The sequence below is a fragment of the Hyla sarda genome, chromosome 7, assembly GCF_029499605.1.
Source record: "Hyla sarda isolate aHylSar1 chromosome 7, aHylSar1.hap1, whole genome shotgun sequence".
In the NCBI taxonomy this organism is placed as follows: domain Eukaryota; kingdom Metazoa; phylum Chordata; class Amphibia; order Anura; family Hylidae; genus Hyla; species Hyla sarda.
The window spans coordinates 58,354,762-58,381,197 of NC_079195.1; the positions used below are offsets into that span (position 1 = coordinate 58,354,762).

The following is a 26,436-nucleotide window of genomic DNA, read 5'->3' on the forward strand; positions in this document are numbered from 1 at the left end:
ACAGTCTGCGTTATGTGCTGCCATTTCTGCCTCGGCTGTTTAAGTTGTGACCATGGTTATATATTTCAGAGACCTAAGCTATTTGTCAAATTTATATATTTTTTTGATCCACTAATGCCGCCTGTGATGTGATATATTTATTCTTATGCGATATTTCTAATACCATGTTTATTCATATCTGGGGTTTTCATGTGACCTGCGCCATTATCAATTGTTTGTGGGTTACATGTCTATCCACAGGTTCCTGTGAGTCTAGATACTATATTATGTATGGACCTGTGACGTATCCAGGAACATGATTTCATGGCAGTCTCAGTATTGCTTCCATCTGTGGCTTTGTACACATTGTGCGTCCTGTACGTCTATTTTCTATTTTTTATTTTTGTTGTTGGACTACTATAAGGTTTATATTGGTTCCACACTAGATTTTGAAGCATTCTACCCGCCTAACTTAGTATATTTTCTTACCATTCAGCGTTATGTTCTGCTATAGGATAAATTTTCATTTATACCAATATGCCTATCTGCGGTTTTTGCATTCATAGGTTGTGGTTCACAATATGCGTTTTATTTGTTATTCTATTTTCATGCATTATTTCTGATTGTGTTTGGTGTTCTCCCTATGCTGATTTTGTTATGACATCTCATATAAGTTGGAATCTGCACAGTTTCTCGTGTGTGTTCCACGGGATGCTATTGTGTATACAGTATTGTACTGTTTGTATATATCTATGAACATCATTATACAGATACTTATATAACAAACAGGTTACTTATGGGTTAATCAGCCATCTTTGATGCCTTGATTAGACTCAAACTGGCCGCACCTTTTTTCGGCTACCTTCCATATGCCACGTCACATCCTGTTTGACGGAGGCAGGGAGTTTGTATCCACCGTGGGACCCGACCATATGTGAGTGGGTATTTAAACCCCCGTGTGACAAGGTACCAACGCCATGACTAAGAGCAACTGCTCAAAACGCGTTGGCGTTTCACCCCCCTTTTTTTAAAGTGACATGTCACTTGCCACTCAGTGGCGAACCTCCATGTTTTAATATTTGCCATTAAAGGTTAAGTTTTATTGGACACTTCTACCCAGGAGCCGGATCCTTTTTTCTATTCCTTTTCCCAGTGCTACGGGGAGTGGCGGCTCCCTGCTGCCGTGCTCCGGAACTATTGCCTGATGCTTGACACATATTGACTTTGGTGAGCTGATCTATTTCTTTGTGTTTTTATGAATAAGAATACTTTTTTTTTTCCAGTATATAAAAAGTTAGTCTGCTGCGCTTTTCTATGTAGATATTATATTATATTATGATTATTATTGGAGCCTATGGATGACATGTTACTGTATGGCTGTACAGTGACATGATGGAGGTTGCCTTCAGTGGTATATGTCTGGTCTTATATCCAATGTATACCTCTAATGAAAGGCTCACATTTGATGTGAACAGACTGTCGTATTTGACCTTAATACATATATTTGTTATTGTCTTTATTTTACAGACCCACTGGTGAACTGAACTATTCACTCACAGCTCCAGACACCATCACCCAGTGGAACGCAGATGCTTTTTGCACAGCCAACATCGGTCTTGGTTTTTCCCCCCGAACTCATCTCCAAGTTTTTAAACCATTCTTTGTGTACGTGAACATACCATACTCAATTAAACAAGGGGAAATTTTGACAGTAAAGGCAATTGTCCTCAACTTCATTGGGCAGTGTATCAAGGTGAGATAGTAATATACTTAGATATCACATCTTACTTATCCGTGTGTACCCCAATCTGATTGTGTCTGATTCCTCTCATTTAGGTCAGTGCAACTTTGTACCAGACTGAAGACTTTCAACTGGAACCATGTGAAGATTGTACATACAGTGCCTGTCTCTGCAGTGATCCAACCTACACCTTTACCTGGAAAATTCTACCTTTAACCATGGGTAAGAACCCTGGTCATTGCAAATGCAATGTTGTAGGACATGGTACCCATTCAAATCTACAGGAGGATGTGTAATATATAACTGAGTGTAACAGAGCGTGGTTTGGAGCCAAAGGTGTAACTTGTAGCTTCTGGGCTCCGATGCAAAATCTGCAAAAGGGCCCCATGTGCCAATTATAATACTGGGGTTTTATGGGGTAGATGTGCTTTGGGGTCCCCATAGGCACCAAGGCCCTGGGGCGGGTACTACCTCTACACCCCCTATAGCTACGCCTCTGTTTGGAGCTCTAGATTTTGGCTAATGGAGATGGATTCCCAAGTAGTGGACATCTTGATGATGACAAAATGTCCCAAATGGGACTCCTATGAAGTAACATTTCGTGCATTGTATCTTTTATTGATGGCACATAACATCCTGTGTAAGTCTTAAATTTGTAACTGGTTTATCTCATGTTTCTACAACAGGAACTATCAATATCACGATTGGCACGGAGGCATTGAGCACTAGTGATCTGTGTGATGGACAGAAGCCTATAGTTCCTACAGAAGGAAACTCAGATATTGTACAGAGGCGACTTATAGTTGAGGCGAGTACTTGGAATTATAAAATATTAAAATAATGGTTTTAAATGATTGTATGGAAGAGCAATATAAGATCAATACAATATTTTTATTGTTTTTTCTAAACGTCAAGCTTGTAGCTACAGAGTGACCAATGGGCTAGATGAGCCTCCCCAGTAACACTAACAATTTACAATCTTAACATATGTTTTCATATGTCGGCCGACACGCCCCCTACCATAGACACGAATGGATGGGGCGTGGTGTGATGTCACGAGGGGCATGGTCCTGATGTCACGACCACTGCCACAGGAACCTGGAATTTGTTTAGAACAAATATAGGGCATAAGATGTCTAGCAGCAGAGTACCCCTTTAAAGAAAACCTGCCTTCCGTTTTGCTGGGCTTGACTAACAGATATTTTCCTGTAAACAAATAAACACGTGTCTATCAAATAAGCCTGGTGGGAAGACATCGGTGGGGAGCTCCCAGTGATGATTTCTCTAAAATGTTTCAGCATTTTTAGAGTACATCATAATGGTCTGTAATAAAAAAAAAAAAAGCTTGTCCAGGGCCAATTCTAGCTTTACTGCTGTCTGACGCAAAGTGGAATGGCACAGATAAGATAAGTTTGAGTAAAAAAAATCTGCTGTGTGTATCAGTACCAATACATTTTGTTCAATACTTCTTTATAATAGTTACATTGTTACCAAATATTTACTTCATTCCTAATCCTGACTGTCTTTATGTCTACATCATGTCCAGTCATTAATTGCAGGTTATGGGGTCAATAGAACCAACAGTCAGGGCCAGCGGGGCAAACGAAGCAATTGCCTAGGGCCCCCATCCCCCAGGGGGCCCCCTGCTGGCTTCTCAGTGGGGGGGGGCAAATGTTTTAAAGTGGCCGCAGCACCGGTTGCTTGTTAAAGATTAGCAGCCTGGCCGCGGCCACTTTAAAACAGTGACCAGCGGTGGGCCCCGACACTTCTGCTTTTTCTATTTTTCATATTTCCTTACCTGGCTGTGCTCGGTAGGCTCAGGTAATGCAGCGGGTTTTGTGGGCTGTGTGGATAATATGACGAGTGACATCTCCTGCCGGCTCCTCTGCACGGTGTCAGGGACATCACTCCTCATTTCCTGCAGTGCTGGCTGCTTAAGTATAGCAGTCTGGCCGGGGCTGCAGGAAATGATGAGTGAATCATGAGAAAAAGTAGGGGGAGAGAGGGGACCTAATGTGGGGAAACTATACTGCAAACCTAATGTGGGGGAACATACTGTCAACCTAATGGGGGGAACTGAAACCTAATGTGGGGGAACATACTGCCAACATAATGTGCGGGAACATACTGCAGACCTAATGTGGGGAAGCTATACTGACAACCTAATGTGGGGCAACTATACTGTCTATCTAATGTGGGGAACTATACTGTCTACCTAATGTGGGGGCACATGCTACCAACTTAATGTGGAGGAACTATACTGCCAACCTAATGTGGGGGAACTATACTGCCAAACTAATGTGGGATGAACTATACTGACAACCTAATGTGGGGGGAACTATACTACCAACCTAATGTGGGGGGAACTATACTGCCAACCTAATGTGGGGGAACTATACTGCCAACCCAATGTGGGGGGAACTATACTGCCAACCTAATGTGGGGGAACTATACTACCAACCTAATGTGAGGGAACTATGCTGCCAACCTAATGTGGGGGAACTATACTGCCTACCCAATGTGGGGGAACTATACTGCCAACCTAATGTGGGGGGACTATACTGCCAACCTAATGTGGGGGAACTATACTGCCAACCTAATGTGGGGGAACTATACTGCCAACCCAATGTGGGGGGAACTATACTGCCAACCTAATGTGGGGGAACTATACTACCAACCTAATGTGGGGGAACTATGCTGCCAACCTAATGTGGGGGAACTATACTGCCAACCTTATGTGGGGGGACTATACTGCCAACCTAATGTGGGGGAACTATACTGCCAACCTAATGTGGGGGAACTATACTGCCAACCCAATGTGGGGAGAACTATACTGCCAACCTAATGTGGGGGATCTATACTACCAACCTAATATGGGGGAACTATGCTGCCAACCTAATGTGAGGGGAACTATACTGCCTACCCAATGTGGGGGAACTCTACTGCCAACCTAATGTGAGGGGACTATACTGCCAACCCAATGTGGGGAGAACTATACTGCCAACCTAATGTGGGGGATCTATACTACCAACCTAATATGGGGGAACTATGCTGCCAACCTAATGTGGGGGGAACTATACTGCCTACCCAATGTGGGGGAACTATACTGCCAACCTAATGTGAGGGGACTATACTGCCAACCTAATGTGGGGGAACTATACAAAAATATAAAATTGTACTATTCTGATCCCTATAACTCTTTTATTTTTCTGTATGTGGGGATGTATGAGGGTCATTTTTTGCGCTGTGATTTGTAGTTTTTATCGGTACCATTTTGTTTTGATTGGACTTTTCAGTTGCTTTTTACATATTTTTTATGGTATTTGAAGTGACCAAAAAAATTTGCAAATCTGGTTAGTGCACTATTATGACTTTTGGGGCCCCTCTTTTGATTTTGCCTAGGGCCCCGCTAAGCCTAAAACCAGCCCTGTCAACAGTACAGTTATAGAAAAGGTGTAGACAGTATGATTTAGGGCCCCATTCTGATATTTGCCACCTGAGGTGAGATACTCATCTTGTCTTATGGCAGATACATCCCTGAGCTTGTCCGTGTCCATGTCCGTGTGTATATATATAGTGATAGTAAGTTGTGAAAGTACTAAATAGCTCATATAGCCATGGTTAGCACATAGTTATACTTGATTTGCTCCTGCTTGTTGTTATGGTGCATTTTTTCTTTCCATAGGCAAAGGGAATGCCAGTAGAAAATACACGCAATTTGCTCCTATGCACTTTTGGTAAGTGATTTTCTATGTCATATTGTCTGATATTATTCTGATATTTCTCTGGTCCCCAGCATAAGTGGCCTAATTCTAGAATGAGGTTTATTTTCTTCTACACTTTACAAGTGTAATCACAATGAGGGACATTTATCAATGTTTGCTTATGTATTCTTTTTTTTAGTAATTTTTTCCTTACTATTTTTTTGCTTATGTGTGACTTATTTATCAACTGGTTTCAGCCTGTTGATAATTTTCTTTCACGTAAGCAATTTTTCCTTTTTTACTTTGGTAGTAGCTTTTTCTGCTCCATGTTTGAGCTGGAGTAAATTTAGTCAATTTTTAACCCTGTTGCGACTTTTTTTTTTTGCGCAGTTGCGACTGTCGCAGTTAATAAATGCCTGACTACCTGTAGTCCATTTTAAAATTATTACTACATAGTTAATTTTTGGAAAACTTGCTTTTCTCGCTTTCCAGTCAAAATGTCGCACGAAAAATTGCGTAGTCGCAGTTGCGACAATTTTGAAACAATTATAGTAAAGAAAACCTGACTAAACCCGTTGATAAATGTCCATAAATATAACTATAAGGTAATTGGGGGAGATTTATCAAAACCTATGCAGAGGAAAAGTGGAGCATTTTACCATAGCAACCAATCAGATTGCTTCTTTACGGCTAGGTTCAAACTACTGAAACTGTCTGGAAATATTGCGGCTAAGGATTCCGGAGGAGGCCGGCATTGACTATGTTTGTTGGCACTAGGATTGCGTTGAAATTGCTGTTCCCATAGATGCCAATGTATTCCACTTTTTGACACTGCAGAAAACCCGCTGCGAGTTACGCTACCATTGTTTTGAAGGGGTCCACAGACAGTCCGCAATAGTGTCAGATTTGCTGACTGTCTGCAGACTCATTTAAATCAATGATAGCGTAACTCGCAGCGGGTTTCCCTCAGTGGGAAACTCAATGCTAGCTACTAGCATGTGAATGCACCCTTAATCTGCCCCAAAAAGGACCCAGTTCATTTTTTTGCGCGGATGAATTTCTGTTGTGTGCACTGTGCAGCAGAATCACATTGACTGCAATAGGATTGCATCAGAATTTCAAAGCGGAATTCCACTTGGAAATTCCATAGTGTGAACCCAACCTTATTTTTATATGCCTTTTGAATAATGAAAAAAGCAATCTGACTGGTTGCTATAGGCAACTGCTCTACTTTTTTCTGCAAAGCTTTCGATAAATCTCCTTCATTGGGTATAAGGAGGTACCACAATTTACCAAAAGTGACCAAATGATGCCACACAGCCTATTGTTAATGGGGTACTCCACTGTCCAGTGTTCGAAACTAAATGTTCCGAATGCTGTTTTAGCGCTGGGGGGGGTCAACCACGCCACTCGTGACATCACGGCCATACCCCCTCAAAGCAAGTCTATGGGAGGGGGCGTGAGGGTCATCACGCCCCCTCCCATAGACTTGCTTTGAGGGGGCATGGCTGTGACATCACAAGGGGCATGGCCGACCCCCTGCAGCGCATAAACAGCGTTCGGAACATGCACTGTGTGTTATCCAAGAGTGTTTTCTGAAGTTTCTATATTTTCACAGAGTCTCACACCATCCCATTGGACCTTCCTGAGAATGTGGTGCGTGGATCCCAGTCAGCAGAAGTAACTGTAACAGGTAAAATAAGAACGAGGTGGCATTTATTTGAGGATATTTCTTCATGTACAACGTATATTGAAACACATATCCATAGAGCTAAAATTACAGTAGTCATCAAGAAGAGGACAAAAAAATACCTCTCTGTAAGGATGTGCAGATGTATGTGCAAATTCTGTAATATAAGGATAAAAATCCTTCTCGGGTGAATTTTGTAGTAAGACAAAATTTTGAACCGATAGCCTTGGCAAAATGTATTCCAGTCGGTAAAGTTCATCATGAATACACCGAACCTGGATTACTTTATCAGACTGGTAACTAGTGAAACAGGGAACAACACTTGGCTGTAGTAGAGTTCAGTGACATTGGCCCACATTTCTCAACCTGTCACACAAATTAGTGTAATTTCCCATAGCAATCCATCACAGCTCCGCTTTGATATCATAACCATCTCTGATAAAATGAGAGCTGAGTTGTGATTGGTTACTATGGGCTAATAACTCCAGTTTTTGTCCGACATGTTGATAAATCTGAGCCAATAGGCATTCCATGACTCCAGGCAATGCTTAGCATTCTGTATGCCGATCTTAAAGAATTAGACGTCACACAGACATGTCAAAAGTTTTGAATGGTCAGGGTCTCACTGCTGAGACCCCCACGATCTCTAGATATTGCTGGGAAACCCATGCAGCAGCATGCTTTATTCGCTCACTTTGCACTTAATGCATCTGATTGGGGGAATTGGGTTCTGTAGACTTAGACTCAGGGAAATACACTTATCCCCTATCCATAGAATAGGGAATAAGTGTCTGATCGCGGGGGTTCCAACCGCTGGGGCCCCCGTGATCTCCCGAATTGGGCCCCGCCATTGCCGTGCTGTGTGCCAGCTAATGCACATTGTATCGAGCTAATTGAACTTGACGGACACACCCCCTCCATACAGCGGGGAGGCATGAACGCAGCATCCCCACCTCTCCCATAGAGATACATAGAGGAGGCGTGTCCTGCTGGGGCTGGTGTGCTTCCTGCATGCAAGAGCCGGGGCCCAATGCAGAGATCGCAGGAGATTGTGGGTGGTCCCAGCGTTCAGACCCCCACGATCAGACACTTATCTCCTATCCTGTGGATAAGAGATAAGTTCAATTTACTGCAGATTTCCTTTAAATTGGAGCCTGACTCTACCAATGAGTTGGATTTTGCAGCCAACCAAGAAGTGAAGCACACAGCCATGTACTTCTCCCAGCTATATCTAGAGATTGGTGGAGGTCTCAGAACTAAAACCCTAACTGATCAAGACTTTTGATATTTTTTTACCTACAGTAATGCTTTAAGCTTGTATGTAACTGCTGAACTGTGGAAACTCATTTCATGAAGCTCCTAACTCACTGTTGTTGTGTTGACGTCACTTCCAGAGAAAGTATTGATCTTTGTAGTGAGTAATGCAAGAGAAGATAGTTTACTCATATGCACCCCATGTTTAAGCACTTCACGGCCCTTAAAGGGATACTCCACGCCTAGACATCTTATCCCCTATCCAAAGGATAGGGGATAAGATGTCTGATCCTGGGGGGTCCCACCGCTGGGGACCCCCGCAATCTCCCTGCTGCACCTGGTGTTTGTTTAGAGCATGTGACATCATGGCTGCGCCCTGCTCGTGACATCACTGCAACGCCCCCTTAAATGCAAGTCTCCCATAGACTTGCATTGAGGGGGCATGGTTGTGACATCATGAGCCTCCGCCCTGCATCGCCAGTCATCCGGCATGGAGCAAAGTTCGCTCCGTGCACCGGATGTCTGGGGTGCCGCAGCCGAGATCGCGCGGGACCCCTGTGGCTGGACCCCCACGATCAGACATCTTATCCTCTATCCTTTGGATAAGGAATAAGATTTCTAGGGGCGAAGTACCCCTTTAAGCTGTTGTCACTCCTAGACAGTTTCACTTCACAACCATAGTGGTTACAGCTGACTAGGGATAATATAGCAAATCAGAAGCATTTATTTGTGACAATGGTGGCATTCTATGACAGTGCCATGTTTACAGTCTCTGAGCTCTTCTTTATTATCTATACTATTGCCTTTGTCTACTGAAATTGCATGACAACGTTCTTGATTTCCTGTACCTGTGTGCAATGGCTGTGGCTTAAATACCTGAACTCAATAAGTAGTTGTGGAGTCCACATCTGATCTTACAGAAAGTTGGTTATTAAAAATCATTTTCTTTGTAGTGCTTAGGTCTATTTCTCTCCTCCAGGTGATATAATGGGAAAGCCACTAAGCAACTTGTATTATCTAGTGAAGCTGCCAATAGGCTGTGGAGAGCAGAATATGATATTACTCGCCCCTATCATATCCGCTATAATATACTTGGATACCACAGGGCAACTGACTGATGAAATTGTGGAACAGGCAAATGGCTTCATGGAAACTGGTAAGTAGACTCCACAGGCAATATCTAAAATTGTCACTACATGTTTATCCAAAAAAACAATCCAAGTTGTTCCAGAGAATGGTATTGCGCAAATGTTTTTGGAATTCTGGAGATTCATTTATAGTAAATTGTGAACTATTTGGTTACGTTCACACTGCAGAATCTCCGGGCAGAAACATTTCCGCCTGGAGATTCCGAGTGCGGCCAGCGCCGACTGAATCAGTTGGCGCTAGGACCCCGCGGACACTGCAGTCACCAATAGACTGCAATGTGTTCCGCGAGTATTTCCGCCTGAAAAATGAGCCACACTATTCTTCAGGCAGAAATTTTCAAGCGGATTTTCCGTTCACAAATTCCGCTTCACAAAGTCTGAAGTGTGAATTTGTGAACGGAAACCCATTCGCTATACAATACATTTTAGTAAGCAGAATTTCTCCCTGCAATTTCAAAGCAGAATTGCAGGCAAAAATTCAGTAGTGTGAACATAGCCTCAGGATACATTGGCCAGGTTGTAGCTAATTTATGAAAAATAAAGGCAATTTTAGTAGTGCACATGAGCAGGGTTTGTTCAGACAAAGTAATTTCTTCTGGTTTGCCCAAAGAGCCCCGATCAACAGTAAGTGAACATGTTCCTTTTTTCACAGGATACCAGAATCAACTGAATTACAAGCATACGGATGGATCCTACAGCACTTTTGGGAATAGGGATCCATCTGGAAGTACATGGTGAGATCAATATATACACACCAAGAACAGGGTATGTTGTTAGGTTATATTCATTTTCCAATGTTTCTCATTATTTGGTATATTTTTCCTCTCAGGCTGACGGCATTTGTCGCAAGAGTTTTTTATCAGGGTCAGAAATATATCGATATAGATGATAGTCAAATTACAGCTCCTCTCGACTGGTTGAAAGGGCAACAAGAAAGCAATGGCTGCTTCAAAAGTTCAGGCCAGTTAGTTCACAAGGAGATTCAGGTAAAAGTAGTTTATCATGCCCTTTGGTACAATAGATAGGTAGAATACAGCATTATAATTTTCAGGTAAGGATGATTGTTTCTACTTATTTGTAACATCAAGTATTTTGTCCTTGTTTTCAGGGAGGAGAGGACAGTCAGATCTCACTCACTGCATATGTTACTTCTGCATTTCTAGAAGCAGGAAAGAATAATTACGTAAGTGTCCATGTCTCTCACAGCATCAAAATTGTTTCCTGCTTTCTACAATTGCTCTTGTTAGAACTGTCCTGGAGATGACTCTCTGCAGAGAACCTATAGGTTAGAGCTGAGGCACTGGCTATATGAGCAGACAGGAGCATCCTCATACTAATAACTTTTTATTTATATGGCACACACAGATTCTGCAGCACTAAACACAAGGTGGTCCCTGTCCCCATCGAGGCTTACAATCTAAACCTATTAATGTATTTTTAAAGTGTGGGAGGAAATCCACTCAAACACAGAGAGAACATACAAACTCTTAGCAGATGTTGTCTTTGGTGGGATTTGGAACCCAGCAGTGCAAGGCAACAGCACTAACCACTAAGCCACAGTTGCTGCTATTCACACTTGTGCTCAGTCTTGGTGTCTCTATTACTAGAGCTATTACAGCCAATTCAGTGGAAGGATAATTCTAGTGGCTAGAAATTTGGACATATTTTTAGGAAGAAAGAAAGCAAAATTTCAGAAGACAATTAATTAACAAATTTGCTTGTGGGTATTGCTGCTATCAATTAAGTATATTTTTTGCATGAGTTGTGTGAAAATGTTGTGTTCATTTAAATCCTCTACTGGGCTGCTCAGAGGTAAAATACAGAATGACATAGTCCCCATTTAAAGCAACGGGCTGACTGTGCAATGCACAGACATTCCTGGCTCTCCACAGAAAGTGGAGCTCCAGCCTGGCCACTGGACCTTTTTTCTTCAAATTTGTTGGCTTATATTAAACCTTTCACTCCTTTTTTTTTATCCCCTCTGCATTGTTAGCATAGGCACGTGGGTATACACTATTCAAACTGGAGAGACTTCTTGCTTGAATTAGTGCTGAGGCTGCTGTGATCACAGGATCTTTATTAGCAAGTTCTCTGTACCTGTTTGGTCAAATTTATCAAATGGTTTTTTTTCTTTATCCTTTTTAACATGTTTTCCTCTGTCTAACATAAACTTCCATAGGATGAAGTTATAGAGAAAGCTAAGCAATGTCTTGAAAACTGCACTCAACCGCAAAGCTCAACCTACACTAAAGCACAATGTGCATACACTTACACTCTGCTGGGGGATACAGAGAAAAGAACACAACTTTTGGAGCAGCTGGATGAAGTGGCTATAAAGAATGGTATTTATACATGAACCTTGGAATCTTAAAGAACAAATAAAAGAAGCATTGTACTAGTAAAATGTTATAGGAGCATAAACTTTAATTTTTCTAACATTTACAATGTATGCATTAAATTACTCTTTGTGACTGCTCTGCTTGTGCACTGTGATTCTTACTCTGGTGAGGTATTATGTGACATTTCTTGTCTATATGATTCAAATGATGGTAAGAAGACCTTATATTGTAATGATTCTTGTTTCAGATGAAAAGACGCACTGGTCTATAAATTCTGACCTCCCTAAAGATGATCCATTATGGTCCAAGCCAAACTCTGCAGATGTGGAGACCACAGCATACGTTGTGTTGGCATTGGTTTCTGAGAACGAACCGAGCAAAACCGACCTAGGGGCGGCAGTACCTGCAGTTCGCTGGTTGACTTCCCAACAAAATCCCAATGGAGGATTTGCCACCACTCAGGTTTAGTTTATTTTTCATAAATACCTGATATTATCTTTTTGTATGCATTTACATTTACCCCATGACCATCACATATGTATTAGAGAGTAGTTTGATATAACTTGTGTAGGACCACAAGCCATATGTGTAAAGCGCATGGTCCTGAGTCTACTTAAACCATGTGCCCAATCTACACCAAATTATGTACAGCATAATTATAAAGCTTCAGCAACCTAGCAGGAGTAGGTTGGGTGTGAAGAAGACAAAAGTGGTTAATAACTAATAACTAATTATGTCTTCACTGTTGCAGCCTACATAGCACTCATAGAGCTTTATGTACAGTAGTGAATTAGCATATTTAAAGAATACAAAAATACAAATTATTTTTCATTAAACTTTTTGTACATCTTAGGCCAAATAAAATTAACAAAAGAAAAATCTAAAGCCCCATGAGCAAAAAATACACTATAAAATGTTTGGCCATTTAGGACCGAAACATCCTGATTCTTAAAGTGTTAAAAAAAGAGTATGATCAGGGTGCCATAAACTAGGACTAACATAGTAAATTATCAGGGGCTTAGGAAACTAGTAAAAGGGCTCCAGTCCAAAGATGGACCAAAACGACACAAGCAGCTTAAATTGTTCTGAAAACATTAAATGGAACCTCCAGACACAGTGGCCCTCATTTACTACTGCAAACCAGACATGTTTTGTCGGGTTGTGCGCCAGATTCTGTCACATTGCACCAGAAATTCTGTCTGTGCCAGAATTTGCGCCAGAATTGAAAAATACCCAACTAACTCTCCATTTTGCAAAAAAACCCGAAAAAGGGGTGTGTCCCCGACATTTTCACAAAAACCCAACATATTTACTAAGGTTTCCACATATAATGTGGTGGATTTGAGCTGAGGAAAACCCGACAGATCAGAGCATGTGTAAAAAAAAAGCAAAGTGTAGGGAAAGTGGAAAATGATGGGGTGACCTTAGTAAATACCGTGGAAAATAAATTGTAAAACCACAAAGCATAAACATCAGTAGGTGCAGATGAGATCATGTCTAAGGTTCAATCCTTTAGGCTCTCTTGTTTCCAGTATAAATATCCAATAGGATTCCCTATTGAATAATTTACGTTTGATGTCACCACCTCTAATATTATTGCATACCCTTTCCGCTGCATTAACACGCAGTGCACACACATCTCCGCCATGACACATTCTAAAATGTCTAGAAAGCGCTGACACATTAACCTGTTGATTACCCACATCGGAAATATGTCTGCGAATCCGTGCCTTTAATGAATTAGATGCACAGCCTACATATTGGGTACGACACTCTAATCAGGAAGCCAAGTACACAACAGAACAGGTATTACAATTAATACAAGTTTTGTTGTAGTACTTTTTGCCGTACTAAACGAGACAAAATGATTGGATTTGTCTATATATTTGCTTGTAATATAATGATTATGACCACATTTCCACGTACCTGGATAATTTAACCATGTTTTACCTTGTATGTCCGAATCCTATTTCAAAAATAGACTGGGGGACAACATAGATCCTAAAGAGGGACCCCGCCTGGACACCACTTTGAGTTTTGTCTTATCAATATCTGCCAATGCAGAATCATTTTCTAAAATGGGAAGATATTTGTACAGAATATTTTTTATAGCTTGGAACTGCTTACTGAACCGTGTGACAAAGACCGGCAAATTATTTTTTCTATCCTGTATGTTTCTCTCTGATCTTTTGGATTTTAACAACAAGTTATTGAAATTTAAGGTTTTACTTTTTTCATATGCTTTTTTCAGTACAACGTCACCATACCCTCTCTGTTTTAATCTTTCATGCAAAATCTGAGATTCTTGTTCAAATGTACAGTCATCCGAACAGTTGCGTCTCAGGCGCACCCACTCCCCATATAATATATTTCTAACAACATGGTGCGGGTGGCATGAGTTCGCTTTCAATAGGGTGTTGCCCGCTGATTCTTTTCTGTACGGTTGTATTATAACTCTATTTCTGTCTGGACTGGTACATAATTCTATATCCAGGAAGGGTAATTTTTCTCTAGAAAAATTGGCAGTAAATTTCAAGTTAAGTTGATTCTCATTAATCTACTTGATAAATTCCCAAAACTTATCTTCACTATCCCTCCATACCATGGCAAGATCATCTATATAGCGTCCGATATATTTAATAGATGAAAAAAATGGGTTCTCTGGTGTAAAAATAAATGACTCCTCCCAAAAAATCATGAAAATATTAGCAAAGGATGGCGAGTATTTGGCTCCCATCGAAGCTCCTCTGATCTGAAGGAAAAAGCTACCATTGAACATAAAAAAAATTGTGACTTAACAAAAATTCTGTAGCCATAACAATGAATTACTTCAGATCAGGGGGGTAGGTGCTGTGGACATTGAGGTGTCGAGATAAAGCTTGGAGACACAGTTGCCATGGTATGGAGGGATAGAGAGCGGTGACGTCGCAAGTGGCCCACGAAAAATCCTCTGACCACTCCAAGAATTCATTTTCTGTTGTGCTCTGAGTCCCAGTGTTATTCTCCACACCATCAGTTCCTATAATAGACATAACACAATATGTAATTAATTAAGTAATTAATTAATTAATTCTTATACATAACTTTACATTCATGTGTATATTGGTCTGCAGTTCTCAATGTGAATCAGATCTTTATAAAACTACATTTATTAACTTTTGTTAGTATAAATAAACCCTTGCATTTTTTTTCTTTACCTTTTAGGACACAGTGGTTGGACTGGCGGCTCTCTCCACTTACGGTTATTTAACCTTCGTTGATGAAAGCATGCCTACTGTCTCCATCACCAATGACAAAGGATTTAATGCAAATGTCACTGTGAATCCCCAGAAACTTACAGAAGTGCAGGTCGTGGACTTACCTGACATCCCAGCAGAGTATACACTGGAGGCATCAGGAAGTGGTTGTGCATATGTGCAGGTACAAAATTAATCCCTAAATATGGTCACAGTTTTATTGCGTTATAAGTCTAAAATGGCTTCTATATCAACATAAAAACACACTGTTTTACCAGTATTAGGCAATGCATAGATACAGAGTTGTTCTAATCCTTCATGTTCTTGTATTGACATACTATCCTAACCACAGACAAGGCATGAAACAGCTTTGAGGCCCATGGTGGGAAAGGGCCTGTATGATGTTTCCCTGTGACGAGGTTACCTGTTATATAGACCCTATCCCGTGGTGTAGCATGGGTTTCCAGCACCTGGAGCAAGGCAAGCATTGTGTCCTCTAACCCAGCTCTACATACAAACAAGGAGCCCGGCCACCCCTGATTCTGTACGTATATACTGTGGAAGCAGAGTAGTGCACCACCAATTATTCTGTCTGCCAATGAATATCAAGTCTTGCTCACAATGGCTTATGTCAATCACCAGAATATATGCATTGTAGCTCACTTCGTCCTGTCCCTACAATCCCTATTAGTGCCCTTTATTGTTTGCCCAATCACATTACACACAAGCCATCTAGGGTATAAATCTGCATATTGTCAAAAAAGGTAGGCTCCCTTATGACATGACATACTTATGGCAGGCTTATTAAGTGCAAACAACTACATGTAATCTACTGGTGACTACATTTGGTCCATTACCCTTCCTGATTTTGTGTGGGACCCAAAAGCATGGTCTGCTGAACATTTAAGTCCCACATGGGGGAAATGTATCAAAGCTTGTGCAGAGAAACCATGCAACATTTGCTCATAGCAACCAATCAGATTCCAGATTTAATTTTTTAGAGTTTTTTTTTTTTTGTTATTAAAGCTGAAATCTGATTGGTTGCTATGAGCAACTGTTCCACTGCACAAGTTCTGATAAATCTCTCCCTGTATATTGAGGGAATGAGTCCATTAAACTTAACTGCCCAGCCCAGGTATATAACTATACAACACATGGGGTCTCACAATGGCAGCACCAGAAAAGGTTGAGCCTTCACATGTAGTCTGAGTATATAATGGAAATGGGTCCAAGCCAGCACACTTTTAAGTGTCAACATACAATCTTTTAATTTATGTATAGTATGGTTATAATACACTATCATTGAGCCTCATCAAAACCCGTGCAGAGGAAAGGCTGACTGGTTGCCTATACAAACCAATCAGATCGCTTCTTTCATTTTTTTAAAAGGCCTCTGAAAGATAAAGGACGCGATCTGATTGGTTGCTATTGGCAACTGGTCAACTGCACAGATTTTGATAAATCTCCCCCTTTGTGTTTCATGTTTATCAGCCAAACACTCTGTTGGGTCTGAAACATTAGCTGGTCAAACATGTATTAAATAGATTTGCATTTTTGCCAATCTGCTGGTATATACCCCAAACATATGAAAAAGGGAGAAAAAGTAGGGAGAACCATGCAACTTTCAGACCCTTTGCCCCTTTTTGTAGCCTGTAGTTAACCAGGGATGTTTTAATTATTATGAAATATTTTTTCTTATTTTATGTTAAAAATCTGTATCCTACAATCAGGTGTATCTTATAGTCTGAAAGAAAGGTAGTTAGAAAGGCAATGTCATGTTAACAAACTTTGCATACAAGGAAATATAAGAAACCTTCTGATATATTGTCACGCCCCCTCCCATAGACTTTGCATTGAGGGGTGGGGTGTGACCACACAGGGGCAGAGTCATGACGTCATGATCTTCCGTACCCGTGGTCGAGATGGACTCAGCCTCAGTTCCGGAAGCCGCTAAAGGTGGGTGACGCATGGTAAATCCCGGGGGTCCCAAGCAGCGGGACCCCGGCGATCTGACATCTTATCCTCCCCAAAGGATAGGGGATGAGATGTCTAGGGGCAGAGTACCCCTTTAAACTCAATAATAAAACAACATCCCGTAAGCTCATTAGCCAAGCTTTATGTGTTTACAGTAGATTTTGAGTTATGTGTTAAAAAAGGAGCGGAAACCCCTATAAAAATATATTGAGATATTATTCAGCAAAGTATGTTGGACTTGTAAGCAAGCAGTGTATGTGCTGAATTGTGCAGGATGTGTTTGTCATAAGAATGCTGACACTGTCTAAATGTTTTTATCAGATTACAGAAAAATACAATGTTATGGATCCAGAACCAGTAGGAACATTTAACCTTGATTTCGAGATCACACCAGTTCACTGCCCCCCTCACCCGCTGCCATTATTCACCATGGATATCACTGTCAGGTGAGTAGTACACAAGATAAAGTTAAAGGATGTATTGATCTGCATGGAGTTTGTCATTGGGGAAGGGCCTGGTGTAAGTGATGAGTATGGGAAATGTTAGTGCTGTAATAAATCAGCTTACTTAATCTTTTCTAATAATATGAAGGCTGTATTGAAGTTTTAACCATTTGCCTTCATATTTCAGTGTAAGTGATGCAAGTGAAGATTCTAACATGGCTCTTATTATTATAAAATATCTTTCTGGATTTGTCGCCACAGAAGACTCTAAGAATAAGGTAAATTACTTATTTCCTGAAATGAAAGCTACTCTAATTATTATGTATTCTTAGGCAAGACACAGAAGTTGTAGTTTATCTAACATTATCTGGGATCTAAGGGACTCATCAAAGACAGACCCTTTTGGGTAGGACCACACGTGCCGTATTTTACTGGGTATTTGCTGCTGTGTATTTCCTACCCATTGAAGTCAATGGGTAGCAAAGTATGCAACTGATTTTGCTATCCATTGACTACAATGGGTGGGGTAATACACAGCAAAATATGGCTCGTGTGACCATACCCTTTAGGTTGGAGCCACCCATGAAGAAATTTTAAGGGACGACTGGAAGAGAATTGTCATATTACATGGATATCATTCAGACAATTGACCATGTAACACCTGGATGGCTCAACTCTTGTTCGTAGAAGAGAATCCCAAGCTAAGAGAGGTGTCCATGTGTCCTAACAGGGCATTTGATAGAGGCTGCCATCTTTAGATCTACATGTTTCAAGTCTTATTGTTTTTTTCCTTACTTATCATGAATGTCCTCTTCCATGATTCCTCTCACAGCTCTTAAGTAATGACTTGGTGAAGAGAGTGGAAAGTAGCCAGAGCGATGTTACTATCTATGTGGAAAAGGTGGGTACATCTTACTCTAACAAACATCAAAGAGGTACTCTGTCCCAAGACAGGGGATAAGATGTCTGATCACGGGGGGGGGGGGGGGGGGGGTGGTCCGCTAGTGCCACCTGCAATCCACCTGCAATCTTTCTGAACATGGAAGCCTGGGGCTTCCTTGTTCGTGATGTCCAGCCATGCCCCCACCCTCCATTCATGTCTATGGGAGGGGGCATGACACCTAGTACATAGAGGTCATGCCTCCTCCTATAGACATAGACGGAGGGGACGTGGAGGCTGTGGTTGACAGTCATCCAACATGGAGCGGAGTTGCTGTGCCAGAGATTGCAGGGGTCCCCAGCTGCTTGGACCCCTGCAATTGGAAATCTTATCCCCTCTCCTTTGGATAGGGGATAAGATGTTTTGGGGCACAGTACCTTTTTAACAGGAAACCTGTCATGAAACGTTTTGACAAAATTTCTTTCTGTCAGTGGATAGAAACATTCAGACACTGAAAACCTGTCATGCTACTGTTATTTTGAGACAACTGCGCCGTTCATGTCAGTACGTTTTCAGCCTCAAAAAAAATAATGAAAATAAAAAATTGGCATTACCAGCAAGTAGAGATCTCAAAGGGGTATTCCGGGCAAAAATATTTTATCCCTTATCCAAAGGATAAGGTGTCTGATCGCGGGGGGCCAGCTGCTGAGACCCACCCCGATCTCCCTGTAGCACCCGCATTCTATGCTGGTGCTGAATCTCCAGTTTCGGAAACCTCCGGGTTTCCGGGACTGGGGATGTGACGCCACGCCCCCTCCATTCATGTCATAGAATGCAGGTGCTACAGGGAGATCGTGGGAGGTCTCAGCAGCGGGCCCCCCGTGATCAGACACCTTATCCCCTATCCTTTGGATAGGGGATAGAATATTTTTGCCCGGAATACCCCTTTAAAAAAGTAGTGAGACACTGAAAATACTAATGTATTGTCGACTTTTTGCCTTCTGATGTAATTGTAGTTGACCTCTACACCAATAGAGCTCTCTATAGAGATGGAGGAACAATTTGTAGTGGAGAACTTGGACCCAGGACTGATATATGTAAAGGATTATTATGAGACCGGTAAGTTTATATTCATACACAGAAACTTTATGTTTACCAGAAATTATCTCTTGCCTCTAGAGACCTGACAAATGGCTTTAGATCAGTGGTCTTCTAAGAACTGTGGTCCTCTAAATGTTGCAATTGACTGTCCGGGCATGCAGGGAGTAGAAGTTTTGCAATCTCTGGAGGGCCAAAGTTTGTGGGGCACATCACCAAACTGTGTAGAACATCAAGGGGACATCTTTATTGGTAGACATGTGACCAGGAGTTGTAATAGTCATCTGGCTGCAGTGAAGTCAAAATGAACATTAAAAGGAGTACTCCGGCTGCTGTATGCCCCACAGAAAGTTATTTTCTTTTTGAATTTCATTTCTGTCTGACCACAGTGCTCTCTGCTGAAACCTCTGTCCATGTCATGAACTGTCCAGAGCAGTAGCTTATCCCCATAGCAAACCTATCCTGCTCTGGACAGTTCCTGATATGGACAGAGGTGTCAACAGAGAGCACTGTGGTCAGACAGAAAAGAAATTCAAAAAGAAAAGAACTTCCTCTGGAGCATACAGCAGCTGATAAGTACAGGAAGGATTAAGATTTTTAAATATAAATCATTTACAAAACTGTTTAATTTTCTGGCACCAGTTAATAAATAAAAAGTGTTTTCATGCTGATTGGTTCCTTTAAGTTTCCATAGCGTTGATGACCATGGCATGTCTACCGCACTTTCAATTTTTCTTTTTGATAAGTGCATCAAGGGGTCATAGAAAAGAAGCGAGTATCCTCGGTTGTTTGCTGATTGAATAGGTTGTTACGTATTAGTTGTATTTTGGATTGGTAGACTTTTAGATTGTTAGTGATTCGAGTTGCCAACTTTTTCCTTCTTTCTTCTAGTTTCACATTTTTTTTTCTACCAATAAATACTGTAAATGGGAATTATTTAGACTACCTGACCATGTACTAAATATATGTGGTAATTGTTTGCAGGGCAGGGACTAGTCACATGCAACTATAATAATAAAGGGTCCTTAATGTACTAAACTAACAAACCAGATGTTACCTGTCTGATCTTGTCCCCAGCTCAGGCTCCTGATTTTATTATGAATTAATAAAGAAATATTTAATTTTTCACAGAGCGACATTCCGAATTGCTTTATTATAACCCCTGTGCTTAAGGTAAAAAAATAAAAAATAAAAAAAAGAATACAGCTGTAAAATTAATGTTTTTGTGTATTTTTTGTTTTCTATGTACATTACATTTTTTTAGGATACTGTAATCTAAGTGATCACAAACTAAGCATTGTTACTATCTGTTATACAGAGTTTTAAAGGGAATTTATATCAAGTTTTGTTTAATGTATTATTAAAGTAAGCCTGTAGAAATAATGTGCACTAAACAGTAAAAAAATTATTATTATTGCTTTTTTTTTTTTTAAACTTCCTTGAAGGGTAACTATGTCAGAGGCATACAGCTCCTTACTGTAATCTGTATAGACAGTGCAGCAGTATGTGTGTTGCTTTATGGCAGCAACTATCCCAGTCTCCAGGAAGTGTCCAAAGGATAGGGGACAAAATGTCTGATTGCGGGGGTCCTGCTGCTGGGGACCCCTGCAATCTCTCCTGCTGCACCCCGTACATCAGCAGCCTGAAGCTAGTTTGCTCCATGGCTGATGATGGGCGATACAGGGGATGGGGTATTGTGACGCCACGGTGGGGCGTCCCCTGTATCGCCCGTCTTCAGCCACAGAGCAAACAAAGCTCCAGGCTGCTGATGTAAGGGGGTGCAGTAGGAGAGATTGCATGGGGTCCCCAGCAGCAGGATCCCCGCTATCAGACAACTTATCCCCTATTCTTTGGATAGGGGTGGAGTACCCCTTTAAGCATAAGGAATTTTAACCCTCTCTTTTATTTGTTCTTGTCCAATATAAATAAATAAGATGCATTAATGTTAGTGGGTGTGATTAATGCCTGGGCAAAGTTTGTCCCCATTATGGTCCCATCCACATTGTTCAATATCCTTTCTCATCTATCCCTCTTGTGTTTTATAGGACCTGATATGAGAATTGTGGAATATATGAAGATCACAGTCATCTGAAAAATGAATTATTTAATATATAAAGTCATAATAATATTTTTAATATTTATTTATTTATTTAATAATGCTAATTATTTCCCTTTATATCAATAATATTTTATTTAATTAATTGCTGAATATATTAATTTATTGGGGGAAAAAATTATGGATTTGCTTACCGATTGATAACTTGTAAAATTGTAACCTATATATCTTACTGCCCAAACTAATTTCTCTACTGTCGAATAGACCTTATATTTTCTAGGGGAAATAGTTACTATCATGAAAATGATTATGGCATTAATAAGATGTTATAGGTGCTAAGGCTACATGGCTGATATCATATATACTATTGTAGATACAATTGTTGTAACAACACAGATTTAACCATAGAGTTTTAGACATCAGCCATGTGAAGGACAAATTTAAACCCATTTGTTATAAAAATGTTTATTAAAATGTTGTGTGCTCTTCTGTATGTTCTCTAAACTTTCTTACTGGAAAAAATATCTTGCTTCTTAAAAGAAATACTAGAATTTGAATAATTATGTAATGACATTTAAAATTAAATAAAGCTTTACCAAAAAGTGATTTATTTTATGTTATTTTTACTTAGAATTTACATAGGAGGTAGACAGTTTTAGTCTCACAAGATGTTCTATGTGTTCAAACTATGTAATAATCACAGTACGTCAATAATCGATGAATACACAAAAGGATAGATTTATTCCATGTACTAGAATGCATATATGGCAAGCCAGGAGAGATTGTAGAGAATTGAAATGATAAGGGTAATAGTCCTTGATATGACGTGTGGCTGGGTGTCACTATGTGAACCAGAGTCGTCTTTCAATGTAGCTGTTTCCTACCTCTGACAGCCAGAGTTTTGGTAAACAACTTTAAAGGGGTACTACGCTGCTCAGCATTTGGAACAATCTGTTCCGGCGACGGGAGCTCGTGACATCATAGCCCCGCTCCCTCATAATGTCACAACCTGCCCCCTCAATGCAAGTCTATGGGAGGGGGCATGATGGCTGTCACGCCCCTCCCTTAGACTTGCATTAATGGGGAGGGGCATGACATTATGAGGGGGCAGGGTTATTATGATGTCACAAGCTCCCGTCACCGCCTCAAGCATTCTGAACAGTTTGTTCCAAATGCTGAGCAGTGGAGTACCCCTTTAACTTTACTTAACTCCTGATGCAGTTAAATACACTATATGTACACTGAAGGTGGCTTGTGGTAATACAGCTTGATAATACAACTTTAGACTCGGGAAAAGCAGATTGTAGTCACTGTCCCTTTAAGATGATGTCACTTTCACAGACTATGCTTTTAGCAGAAATATAACTGGACCTTTTGCACGTGATCTTGAATATGTCTATTGTAGGTGCAGTCAGCTGTAGACAGGTGTAGCAACTCTCTGTAGAAGCAGCTTAATGTCCTAATTACTTAAACTAACTGAACAAGTATTGTTGTAGGATTCTTTTAGGAGGTATGACTGACATAAGTTATACAGTATCTAGGCTCCCACAAATAAGTGTCCTCAGGAATGTGTGGCATGAAAGAGCAGAGGAGCATGTGCTCTTGAATAGTAATGTGCGGCATTGGCCATATTCAAATTCGCAATATTTGATGAATATATAGATGAATATTTGTCCTATATTTGCGAATTTCGCATATTTGTTATATTCGCATATTTGCATATTCACATATTCACGTATTTGAGGAAGAAAACAGTGAGGAAGCAGGCAACTTTACTTTTGGTTGCTAGGGATGTTGTTGATAACCTCTGACAAGTGTATTTGCATCATTCTAATTGGCCCACAAGTTAAAAGAAGGAATATGAGAATATGCGATTATGTGGAATTTTTTTTTGAATATATAGCGAATATTTGGCAATATTTGCAATATTTGCGCATTTAGAAATGCAAATATTCGCACCCAACACTACTCTTGAATAGGCCAAGGCTAGACTAAGACTAATTAAAACAGGAAATAAGTTTCACCTCTTCTCTCAGGCTAGGGGGGGGGGGGGGGTGGAGTTGGGACAACTCCTGTAGCTTCTGGCTAGGAGTCTGACATGTGACTAGATTCTTGCTTCTTCTGTATACAAGTGCAGTGCAATGTGAAACCTTTTTATCCCTAGAGAACTCCGGGTATGCACTGGAAAATTAAGAAAGACATATATGCAATGTAGAAAACACAGTTATTTAGGCCATCAGAAATACACATTTCATAGAACCTCCATAGAAAACAACCACCTTTTGATATAGACTAACAAAGTAGTTTATAAAGTAATGTGGGAACGGCAGTACAAGCATAAAACTCTTATTCAGGTAAGCTCCTGCTATCTTCTTCTGTATCTTCTGTTTCGGGGCCGACTTGTAGCATGGGCGGAGCTTAATGACATCACCATTGCTGTTTGCTAGCAGAAGGACTAAGCAGAGAAGCAGCAGTGGCGACGTCACGAAGCTCCACTCATGCTCCAAGTCGGCCCGGAACAGAAGATACAGAGGAAGATAGCTGGAGAACCGGAGCAGAGAACGCGACCAGGTAAGTATGGTTGTGACCAGTGTGACCTGCACTACCTGGTGCAGGAAAACTGATGACAGATTTCCTTTAGTGAAAAAAAACATATATTGCTTTATACACAATGCCTGCAAAAATATGCCCCTTGGTGGGAGCAGCTTCATGTATTGTTAGATTTACCCTGTGCGACCAGGACCTAAAACCGTAGTATACCACGGTTTTAGGTCCGTCACAAAACCGGATATGGGGCAAAAAGGAGCCGACCGGAGTCACTGTTTGACTCCGGTCGGCTCATTAAAGTGAATGGGTTTCGGCGCCGGTTCGGCTGGGGTACGGGAGCACCCGGTTTTCCCCTTCTCCAGCCGGATCCGTCAGCCATAGGCTGCAAACGTGATGTGAATGCAGCCTTAGACTTACCAGCAGAAGCAACATAGTATGAAACCTGACTGGAATTACAGAAATAGGAGACCTTTCTCACACTGATATAGGCCTCAGATTTGTCCTAAACAAAAAAGGTGTTATTTGCCCATAGCAACCAATCACAGTTTAGCTTTCATATTACCAGAGAAAAACAGGAAATTACTGTGCTGTTAATGATTGCTGTGGGAAAAGAAGACAGTTTTAATAAATCTGGGCCACTGTGTGCCTCCTGCCCGGAGAACAATAACTAGGCCTGGAGCAACTATTGCTTCAATGTTGTAAATCATAAATAAGTGATATAAATTTGGTATTGATGTAATCGTACCGACCCACAGAATAAAGTAAACATGTCAATAATACCACATGGAGAGCACTGTGAAAAGACCCTCCACCCCTTTCTATTTCATCCTTTAAGGCTATGTTTACACGTCGGAATTTCCGTGCTTAATTCTGCATTGGAATTCTGCACAGAGATTCCACAGCAGCAGAGTCCGGTTGAATTTAAAGGGGTATTCCAGGTTTATACATCTTATCCCTTATCCAAAGGATAGGGGATAAGATGTATGATCGCAGGGGTCCTGCCGCTGGGGACCCCCGCAATCTCGGTGCAGTCCCCGTCGTTCTGTACCGGGTGCTGCTTCCGAGACAGGGACGTGACGTCATACACTCCCTTGAGACGTCATACCACGCCCCCTCCATTCATGTAAAGTCACGAGGTGCGTGACCATGTCTTACTTCCCTGTCTCGGAAGCAGCGCCCGATACAGCATACCGGGGGCTGCTCGGAGATCGTGAGGGTCCCCAGTGGCGGGACACCTGCGATCATACATCTTATCCCCTATATAAAGGATAAGTTGTATAAACCCGGAATCCCGCTTTAATGGGATTCTGCTGTGCTGTGCACACCTCAGTATTTCTTCACCAGATGTTTCTGCCACGGAAATTCTGATTCTGGTGTCTACAGAAAGAATGAACACGTCTATTCTTTCTGCGGACTTTGCACAGAAAGCATTGCCATCTATGAGACTACGCATTTCTGTGCGGTCCTGGCGCCAGCATGTTATGTCGGCGCCCGCAGTCTCCTGAATGTCCGAACAGAGATTTTCCATGCAGACATTCCGACGCGTGAACATGACTTAAAGCCGTGTTTCTCAACCAGGGTGCCTCCAGCTGTTGCAAAACTACAAGTTACAGCATGCCTGGACAGCCGAAGGCTGATGAAAGTTGTAGTTTTGCAAAAGCTGGAGGCAAACTGATTGTGAAACATTGCTCTAAAGGAACTATTATTTTATTTTATTTTTAAAGATACAAAAAGGTGAAAGTAGAAAACAGCTACCTGAAAGAAAAACAAAACATAATGGTTCTCTGAAGGCAGTGATTGAAAATGGAGGCAAATATTAACTGATTCACTGAGAAGTGTATTGCCCAAAACCACATTATCATTTGCTAGACCCCACCGATGGACTCCCCTCCATATATGCAATGGTTATAACAGTGTTTTTTGCTGATATTTTACCACATGGCCATGTCACAACCATGCAGTAAATAATGATAATGCACAGTGCCAAAAATAAAATGACCCCATATATGAACAGCTTTTTAAAGGGGTACTCCACTGGAAATCTTTTTTTTTATCAAATCAACTGGTGCCAGAAAGTTAAAGGGGTACTTTGGCGCTAAGACATCTTATCCCCTATCCAAAGGATAGAGGATAAGATGCCTGATCGCGGGGGTCCCGCCGCTGGGGACCCCCGTGATCTTGCACGCAGCACCCCGTTAGAATCAGTCCCCGGAGCGTGTTCGCTCCGGGTCTGATTACTGGCAATCACGGGGACGGAGCATTGTGATGTCACGGCTCCGCCCCGTGTGACGTCACGCTCCGCCCTCTCAATGCAAGCCTATGGGAGGGGGCGTGCCAGCTGTCCTAA

The 26,436-nt window shown here is 41.3% G+C and overlaps 1 protein-coding gene across 1 annotated transcript in view; it reads left to right on the forward strand.

The window, feature by feature from the left end:
* The window catches only part of LOC130283128 (alpha-2-macroglobulin-like protein 1), a 40,870-nt gene extending 18,729 nt beyond the window's left edge, over positions 1-22,141 (forward strand). The window contains exons 9-26 of the mRNA XM_056532318.1: positions 1,507-1,732; positions 1,816-1,942; positions 2,407-2,528; positions 5,406-5,457; positions 7,043-7,117; positions 9,348-9,524; positions 10,169-10,250; positions 10,346-10,502; positions 10,625-10,699; positions 11,696-11,858; positions 12,103-12,317; positions 15,060-15,275; positions 17,387-17,511; positions 17,696-17,786; positions 18,341-18,409; positions 19,405-19,507; positions 20,618-20,659; positions 21,532-22,141. Of these exons, the coding sequence (XP_056388293.1) occupies positions 1,507-1,732; positions 1,816-1,942; positions 2,407-2,528; positions 5,406-5,457; positions 7,043-7,117; positions 9,348-9,524; positions 10,169-10,250; positions 10,346-10,502; positions 10,625-10,699; positions 11,696-11,858; positions 12,103-12,317; positions 15,060-15,275; positions 17,387-17,511; positions 17,696-17,786; positions 18,341-18,409; positions 19,405-19,507; positions 20,618-20,658 (2,116 nt within the window). The 3' untranslated portion in view covers position 20,659; positions 21,532-22,141. The remainder of the gene's footprint in view (positions 1-1,506; positions 1,733-1,815; positions 1,943-2,406; positions 2,529-5,405; positions 5,458-7,042; positions 7,118-9,347; positions 9,525-10,168; positions 10,251-10,345; positions 10,503-10,624; positions 10,700-11,695; positions 11,859-12,102; positions 12,318-15,059; positions 15,276-17,386; positions 17,512-17,695; positions 17,787-18,340; positions 18,410-19,404; positions 19,508-20,617; positions 20,660-21,531) is intronic.
* Positions 22,142-26,436: the final 4,295 nt, after the last annotated feature.